At 30.9% G+C, this 9,267-nt stretch overlaps 1 protein-coding gene across 1 annotated transcript in view; it reads left to right on the plus strand.

Moving 5' to 3' along the window:
- LOC106471102 overlaps positions 1-7,602 on the plus strand; it is a 42,829-nt gene extending 35,227 nt beyond the window's left edge. Inside the window, exons 15-17 of the mRNA XM_013931689.2 lie at positions 166-329; positions 3,724-3,780; positions 7,147-7,602. Coding sequence (XP_013787143.2) covers positions 166-329; positions 3,724-3,780; positions 7,147-7,342 — 417 coding nt within the window. The 3' untranslated portion in view covers positions 7,343-7,602. The remainder of the gene's footprint in view (positions 1-165; positions 330-3,723; positions 3,781-7,146) is intronic.
- Positions 7,603-9,267: the final 1,665 nt, after the last annotated feature.

The raw sequence follows: 9,267 nt of genomic DNA on the forward strand, positions 1-9,267 counted from the left end.
TCTAATGATTACCAGTTTTTTGGTGTATTTTTTTTGTGGGGTGGGGGGGGGGTTTACTGTGTATCTGAAAATAAATCTTGTACTGAAGAGCTATCTATAAATATGAAAGTATGAAAAGATGTACGAGCCAGTAATTGTTTTCAGCAATTGTTTCTTGTGTAACAGGTGTTTTTCCTAGACTTTGGTGACTGTGAATGGATCCCTCTCAGCAATATTCATGACTTAAAACCCGAGTTTTTACATTTACCAGTACAAGCTGTGGAGTGCTTCCTAGCAAATATAGAGCCAGTTGGAAGAGAAAAAGGATTAACATGGTCTCAAGCAGCAAAGTAGGTTTAGTTTAGTAATCATAGTTTTTTTTATTATTAGTTTCTTGATTTTATCAATTGACTTTTAAAATACTTAATACCTGTTAATCTATAACATAATTATAGTAAAAAAAATATATTGATAAACAGTTTTCTTTTGATTTTGTTAGTTTCTTTCATGTTATTCATTAATTGGGCAAACTAATAATACTCAAATATGCATCGTTTTATGATTAATTATACTTGTCTTAAGACAGTAGTATTTGGTCTATTGTATTTTTAGCACTGCATTCTTTATTTAATCCTTTAGGGTTTTCCGAGAAGAGTTTATTATAGTATTTTAACCACACTGTGTCCACAACATACATTGCCAAAGATGCATTTTGCTCATTACAGTGGAATTTAAATACTATTATACACTCTTCTTCTAGTTCAAAAACCCTAAGGGGTTGAATAAAGAATGTAGTGTTAAAAATATCGTAGGCCTAACTCTAATGTCACATGAGAAGTATAATTAATAATAATCCTTCCTTGTTAGCTAAGAAAAGACACTTGCACCAAAACAACTGTTGATGTTTTAATTTAACCAAGGTAATTGGAGAAATAACTCTACACTTGTATTTTATCATCTTATCTTTTAATTCATTTGTAATCTTAAAAACTTTGACCCTCTTCCTATCAAATTGTTTACTGTTTTAATGTCTCTACTATTATCCGTTAGTCTTGATGTTTCATCCAATAATATAACATGACTCAAGGAACCATAGATTAAAGAGATTTAAAGTGTGTGTGAGGATAATAAAGTAAGGAACACCGAAGTTTGGTCAAAATAAGCCATCTAGTTATTTTGTACACCAAGTTCATGTACTTATTGCTCCGTGTTTCAATGAGACTAAGTAAACTGTATATCATGTGCTGTTTTGCAGTGTCAGTCTTAAGTAACAAGACCCGTTAATAAATATCTACCCAATGTCTGGCTTATTAATAGTTAACTAGTACCTTAAATAAGATTAAATTAGTATCAAGTAAACTGTGTATCATGTGCTGTTTTGCAGTCTTAAGTAACAAGACCCGTTAATAAATATTTACCCAATGTCTGGCTTATTAATAGTTAACTAGTACCTTAAATAAGATTAAATTAGTATCAAACCCCTGGATAGTACTTACTCTGTATTCTGTGACCCCTATTTAATTCTACATATCTTATGATTAAATTGATACAAAGTTAATGGAAAAGAAATTATGATAAAAGATAAAACTTTGGCAAGTTGTAAACTTACCGATAGAAGGTCTCTAGTTAAAGTCAAGCATTAGAAACAAAGGCTCTTGAGCTACTGACTGTTATACGAGTTTTAACCATGCTTAAAAAAAGGTTACTCAGACAAAAACTAGCCCAAGTCGAAAAAAACAAAGATGCTAATCTTATGAAAATTCCAGCCCATCTTGACCATTAAACTGTACTAAACAAGAAAATGTGTAAAAAAATTAACTTGATCCCAAAAACCCAAGAAATTAAAAGACAAAAACTGGTTACTATTTATAGTTGCTACACTCTCTCTTGATTTCCAATCCATGTAACCATCTTAAACTGAAACAAAAACCCCTTTTACATATTCAACATGGTCATGGGTTTCTGGTAACTAAAAATAACATGATAGACATCTGAAGTAAACAAATTAACATATTAAATTTTGGATTAAAAGTATTATCAAAACCAATTTTTTTTTCTTCCTTCAAGAAACCTCTAAATATTTAGCTTTAGTATTAGTCATGAAGTCATACTCTAAGAAACTTTTAGATGTTTGACTTCAGTATCTCACACTCATCCACGTGCATGTTTCATTATTACATAATTATAATTTGTCAAATCACCAAGAAACCTCTAGATAAACTGTTCCATTACAACCACCTTGCTGGTCCGTGCGATTTCACGAAAACAAAGACTGAGAGAACAAACGTATGTAAATTCAGAACTACCTTGTCGGTTCATGGGTTTTTTAGGAAAACAAACAAAGACTGACAGAACATACATATGTAAATTCAGAACTGCCTTGTCGGTTCATGGTTTTTTTAGGAAAACAAACAAAAACTGACAGAATATACGTATGTAAATTCAGAACTGCCTTGTCGGTTCATGGGTTTTTTAGGAAAACAAACAAAGACTGACAGAACAAACGTATGTAAATTCAGAACTACCTTGTCGGTTCATGGGTTTTTTAGGAAAACAAACAAAGACTGACAGAACATACATATGTAAATTCAGAACTGCCTTGTCGGTTCATGGGGTTTTTAGGAAAACAAACAAAAACTGACAGAACATACGTATGTAAATTCAGAACTGTCTTGTCGGTTCATGGGTTTTTTAGGAAAACAAACAAAGACTGACAGAATATTCATCTGTAAATCGTAATGATTAGCGACAATTTAGGCAAGCAGCGATCCAGTCTCTGCTATTTAAAAACTGCTCTAGATGTTTCACTTAGATATTAGTTACATTTAGTCATATACAGGCTAGTAAGTGACAACACTTACATTGCATCTCACCCAGCTATGGCATTACCTGACCGTGACGTATATACTTTGAACAACAACAGTTACTCTGAAGTGTTATTCATCTTGCTAGTAACTATCCATTTCCAGTGTTCTCGTACCATGCTCTCGTTCACTCTTCAAACAAAAATCATGTATTGTTCATATAACTTTTTTTTTCTAAATTTTTTCACAATGATGAGTTATTTGAAACCAGCTAGTAACATGTAAGTTTGTTATTTGTCTGTATTTCCCATACTATTTAATTTGGGTCATTACTTTTACCCTTAAAACAGTTAGTCAGACCTGTAAGGAGGTCAGTTCACTGTTGTCCATGAATGAATTATTCACCTTGAAATTTCTATATATGTGTAATGGTTGCCACCATGAAAAAAGTTTTAATGCTGACAACTCTATGCCCTCAGAGTCTAAAAATTGTTTTCATACCTGTGGTAAGCACAGTACAGATAGCTCATTGTGTAGCTCTGCGCTTGACAACAAAGAAATACCAACTCTATATTGGACTTTTGATAGGCTTTTACAGTTAAAAACTGACAGAAAATGGTATTAACTTAATTGACGTGTATTAGAGGAACAGTCGATGGGTTCAGCTCGTGATAACAATACTGTGGTTTTGCACACGGAAGATTTGTATTCCTATTATATCAAAGAAAATGTTTATATGAAAGTCTTTCATAGTAGGCTTAGCTAGATTCTTGATTCAGATATATTTCAAAGCGAGAAATAGAAAATTGTAGTTCAAAATATAATGTCTGCATCATTATTACATGTTTGTCTGTATTACTAATTATTGACAAAATTAAATGCTTCTTTTAATGTGTGAGAATGTAGAAGTGTTTACATTCTTACATTTGTTTTATTTCAGAAAAATGTTTAATGAATTAGCCCATAACAAGCTTCTCTTAGCTCATGTTGTCAGCAAGTAAGTGGTGAATTTTCTTTTTTCTGTAACATATATATAGTTGAGTATAATTATTACAAACTTTTAATGGTCGTACAAATACTTAAAAGATTGGGAACTAGCCATTCGTTTGATAATAGTTTAGCATTTGTGGAGTTTTTGTATTACAGGTACGTAAGAGGTCTTATTTTCATTTTTGTGAACTTTGCATTATAAACTAATAGAGATTTGAACAGTTGTGGACAAAAAAAAAATCAATAAAAAAAGAAATATTTGTTAAAGTGCTTGAAAACAGAATTGTTTATAATTGCTCTGATCAATATTATATCTGAAGATATTCAGTAAACTCATTGGTGGTATTTAAATTAAAAACAAATATTAGTAATTTATGCGATATTACGTTGTAATAAGAGTGATAATAATTTCAATCATATCTTTCTTTACTGGCCCTCTGCAGTTTACAGTAAGACGAAAGTATACTAACATTTCAACTGTATGTTTTATAGCATTGTCCACAGGGCATTATACACCTCAAGGCTCAAGACATGATGTCCCATTTATGAGGCTTAGTGTGTTGAGTGTTGAAATGCTGAAAACTTGTATATAGATGGTAAAGAAAGATCTGATTAAAGATCTGAACTAAAGCATTCATGATAGCATAGCCTTTGTTTTTCCAATTTTATATGTTTTTAAGAGTGAGGTTTTTTTTTTAATTACATCAAACTTTCCAGCAAATCACTGGAAATTTAAGAGATATGCAGTGGATTTGGAATAGAAATAATGATTGATTTTCAGTACTTATGAATAAATATGCTGTTATTAAAGCTTTTATGATTTCCAAAATTAAAATTATTTTTAAGAGTTAAAATCTTACAATTTTGGAAAGCAGCACACAGTTCAGATGAAGTTTTCTTTAGTAAGAAAATAGTGAAAGTACCCAGCTTTGCACAGGTTATTAGATTGATATATTTTAGCAAGTGCATAAAATTTATTGTGAAAATAAAAAATACCAATCCAATTTTAAACACAAATTGTTTCTGAAATAAAGTATTTTCTGATATATCACCAATGTTTTTAATAAAAAACGAACCTCTTTAATCAGCGGAGACTCTTTCCAGTTTTGTTGTTTACACATGTCATTTTATAATTTCAGTACCTAGACTAACAACAGTATCAGGTTTATTCTTTTATTGTTAAGCAATATGACATAAAAGCCATTGTTACCAAAATGCACTGGCTTTCTATATATTAGAAGTTGTTAATCTAACTAATATACTACAGGGTATACTATGGAGCATGTATGCGTGCACAGACGTGGATAAGTAATAATACTCAGGTGCACACCCTAAGGGTTCACTAAGTATGGGTGCAAAATTACAGGGTTCTAGGTTCTTTCCTCTTTGGAACTATGGTGGTCACACACACACACACATGCCTTTTTATTATTATAGACAAAAGGATATTTTCAGTCTCAGTAATACAGACTTAATTTGATTTCTAGCAAAGTCCAGAAGTATATAGGAAAATAATAAACTACAAACTTAAAACACCTTTTTATAACTTGGACAGGTATTATAATCAGGAAAAGACGTATAACTCCCATCTTGATGCACTGCTAATAGTAGTATTATTTAAGACATTTTGTTACGTAAATAGGTTTGAGAACTTTAAGTTAATGACTTTGTAATATATAGATTTAGTCACCAGTTTTCCTGCATACTAGCTCAAGCAAAAAAATAAAACAGAAGTATGCATTTTAATTTTTTCATGTCCACCCACCCTCTGATACGTATTACAAATGACTTTGTAACAATAGATCGTGGTGGTAACCAGATAATTCCAAAGAGTAATTAGCTCATTTGGATATGTAAAGGAATGAGATTGGCTACTTTATGATGTCATATTGTTTTGCAAGAGATTCCCTTGATACTATGGGATATCGATGATTGAAAGTGGCAGAAAAAACAACAGGTACAAAGACATTTAAGAAGTGGTTAATTTTACTACATTTTTCTATCAAAACAATGCAAAAATAGAAGTAAATAAATAAAGGAAAAAGGCACAGAGAAGACAACTGTAATGTAAGTTTTGTCAGTGAATGTGTAGATATTTTCAGCAAATAAACAAATTGCAAGGATTCAATTTACTCTGTCTTCAAATATAAGTTAATTGATCATGGTATGTTTGTATGACTAACGAAGTTGATACCTACTTTGTTACATGGATGGTCCACTTGAGAAAAATCCTAGAAGCAACACTGTATCACCAACAATTCTAAATAATAATAGTATATAAGGAGAGTGACCTCTACATGGTGCATTGAAAGTGTTTTAGAATTTTCTTATATACAAGATGTGTGCATTAAACTCCTTTAAATGTGTAACCATACTTTTGGTAATTTTAACTGGTTAATACAACTACACAAGTAGTAGTAGTATCATATTGAATTCACTTATAGTTAAATTTATGATGTTTTGGTAATTAAAACCATGTTAAACATTTCACATTTCCTAGGCACTGAAATGAAAGTGTAACTTTATTTTTTTCTAAGATATTTATGTATTTGTTAGGTGTTGATATAAGCAACTCTATTTGGTGAATAATAGGTATTATTTATGGGATGACCCCCTGTCTGGAAAGATAATGTAAATATTACTTGAATTTTCTTCGAAAGATGACAAGAGTGTGATGAATAATTGGCATATTTAAGAAAGGCAATTTAATAATTACCATGTTTTTATAATTCTGTTGTAGATAAAGTTAACATATCAGAATATTATGGAAACCTAGGTATTAAGGGTTCATGTAAAAAATTCCCCCCACCCAAAGATAACTTTTTTTCATTTCATATAGCATGTAACAGTGGTTGTTAGGTTTAAATGGTGTAATTTAAATATTTTCAGTTAATGGAAGCTGCTGGAGTCTTCTTCCTCTCTTATCTTATTCAGTCTGAAGATTGAATGAATTGGTCTTTTAAATATTAATAACATTGTAAAAATTTAAATGTCATCTAAATCTCAGTGTGTTTAAGTATGTTTTAATGATATTGGTTGTTACTAATAAGCACCTTGTTCCAAAATACCATTATTGCTATTATACAAGTGTCATTCAACACATTTGCAATAATTTTATTTACTGAGTTTACTAATCAATGTTGCATAGTTTGTCCATGTGCAATGTTTCTAATTTTGAAGCACAGTTTTCATGTTCTTGGTATATATAATTTTTCTATTCTGTAACAGATGTATGCATAAATGTTCAGAAATAAAAGGGGGAGGGGGGCTATCAGAGAATCCACTTGGTCTATGAAGGGTTAATATTGTGGATTATGAATAATTTTTGGTTTCAAGGATAAGAAGTTTTCCTTTTCTCTCTCTCTCTCTCTAGAAGTGACGATGTGTTATATGTTGAACTTAATGTTCCCACTGACAACCATCATATCTCAATCAACGAAGCCTTGGTAACAAGCAGCCTTGCTCAGTATATGCCAAAAAGTCATTTAATTCGAAAGCCTTCTAACCATCCTGATCAGTGTACAGATGGAGCTGTTAAATCTAAAACAGTAATCCACATTCCTGGCTGAGGATTCCAAAAACTTTATTTTTCTACTTTAAAACTATAGCAGCTAAAAATATTAGTTTATTGAGCATGAACCGTTCATCGTGGTTCTCTTCTGTTAAGGAACATAATAAGATGATAAACATTCGTTTCACTAATTTTGTTCTTTCATTTTATGTAGTTAATGTAGTTTCGTTTTTAAGATACAAAGATTATGCATATAGTTTTTGAAAATTCTTTGTACAGTACTGTGAATGTGTAAAGAAAACTTGCTATAAAGAAGAAAAAAAAATGTTTCTGTTCCACAAATTAATGAAACAAACAGTAAAACACCCTTTCAAAAATTGTATTTTTTAATTAAAATGGTTCATCATATGTAGGTAAATCCTACATATAAAAAAAGCATGAAAAATTACACAAATCATTCATAAAAATTGCTTGTTTTATCACATTAAACCTGGTATTTATTTTCTTCAAAAACAAACACACCAGACCCTTTACTGTCGCACATACTGATTGTGTATTATTGCTGGAGTAAATTCATCCCCAATAGAATTTAAGTAAAAACTTGTAATTGAACATTTCATAACATAAGGAAGCGTATCATATACAAAATAAAATAAAACCACAACCTCTATAATGTATTAAATTAGTATCAAAAATCACCGGTCCATCCCCTCTCAGAAGATTAGTTATAAATATGCCTTAAAATTTATTGAAGTAAAAAAGTACTACTAAACATTTATGGCATTATAAAAAAAACTGACATTGTGGCAAGTAAGTAAACTGTTCCATTCTGATCATCAACGGAAAGAAAGAAACCTCTTTGGTAGCAAAAAAATATACAAATAAAGACCAACAAGTTGCATTCTCACAATGGTATATGTGATGAGATTGTGTGTATGATTAACAAAGGTTTTATCTTACCAAGATTAACCACCACAATAATCATTGTGAGTATTAAGTTTGCTTTGCTCCATAAAAAACCCACAAAAAACAGCTCTTTCATCTTGTTTTGTGTTAATTCTCTCTCTCAGCTTATAATACCGTAGTAACTGTTGTTCGAATCCCACTCGGCATTCCAATGGTTCTGGAAAGTCTCGAAACTTGGTTGTCCTTAGAGAATTCATAAAATATCCAGAAATAACTTTTATCACAGAATTAGCTTTAATGGAGTATAAGAAACTTGTTTAATTTGAAACTACGAATTTTTGATTAACATGATGAAAGACTTGTTGCTATGCAAACTGCATCATGTTATGATAATTCTCCTTATTTGATATCAATATATCACAGAGGCCTTGAAGCATGTATAAAAATGAAAAGTAATGATCTTTCTTAGCCTTTCTTAGTAATGACCTTTCTCTTATGACATGTAACCTGCATTGACCACTTTGTTTTACGTTCAACGTCGTTGCACCTACAGGATAAATCTACGTCTCGGTACATATTTCATAAATTGTTAAGCTCCTATCTTTGTTCAACTACATTCAAAACCATGGCTTCAAAATAGTAAATACAAATTAATTCCTGCTTCCTGCTACTGTAACCCTTTTTTTTTAACATGGCACATTTTTTCTTCATTAAGTAGTTTTTGTGACCTATCTGGCAGTAAAAAACTTCTACAATTGGCACCACATAGATGTAAATCCCACAATTCTGTCTCCTCTCTTTTAAACTACTTATGGACAAAATAGAAAACTAAAAACACCTAATTATTATTCATTTTCTTTTTGCTTAAATATAGATTATTGACATAAACTGCTTCTGGACAATATCGCCTGAAAGATATTTAGAAGAGTTTACTTACAAAATAATTTCATTGAAGAAGTTTGTCACACTTAAAATATGTTAAATACAATATTCTGACAACTTCATTTTGTTGCAAGTTCTGCCAGAACCTGTCAAATGTTTGGAAAGGAGTTAGATTTTTTGCCACACAAGAGAGAG

The sequence above is a fragment of the Limulus polyphemus genome, unplaced genomic scaffold, assembly GCF_000517525.1.
Source record: "Limulus polyphemus unplaced genomic scaffold, Limulus_polyphemus-2.1.2 Scaffold4411, whole genome shotgun sequence".
Classification (NCBI taxonomy): domain Eukaryota; kingdom Metazoa; phylum Arthropoda; class Merostomata; order Xiphosura; family Limulidae; genus Limulus; species Limulus polyphemus.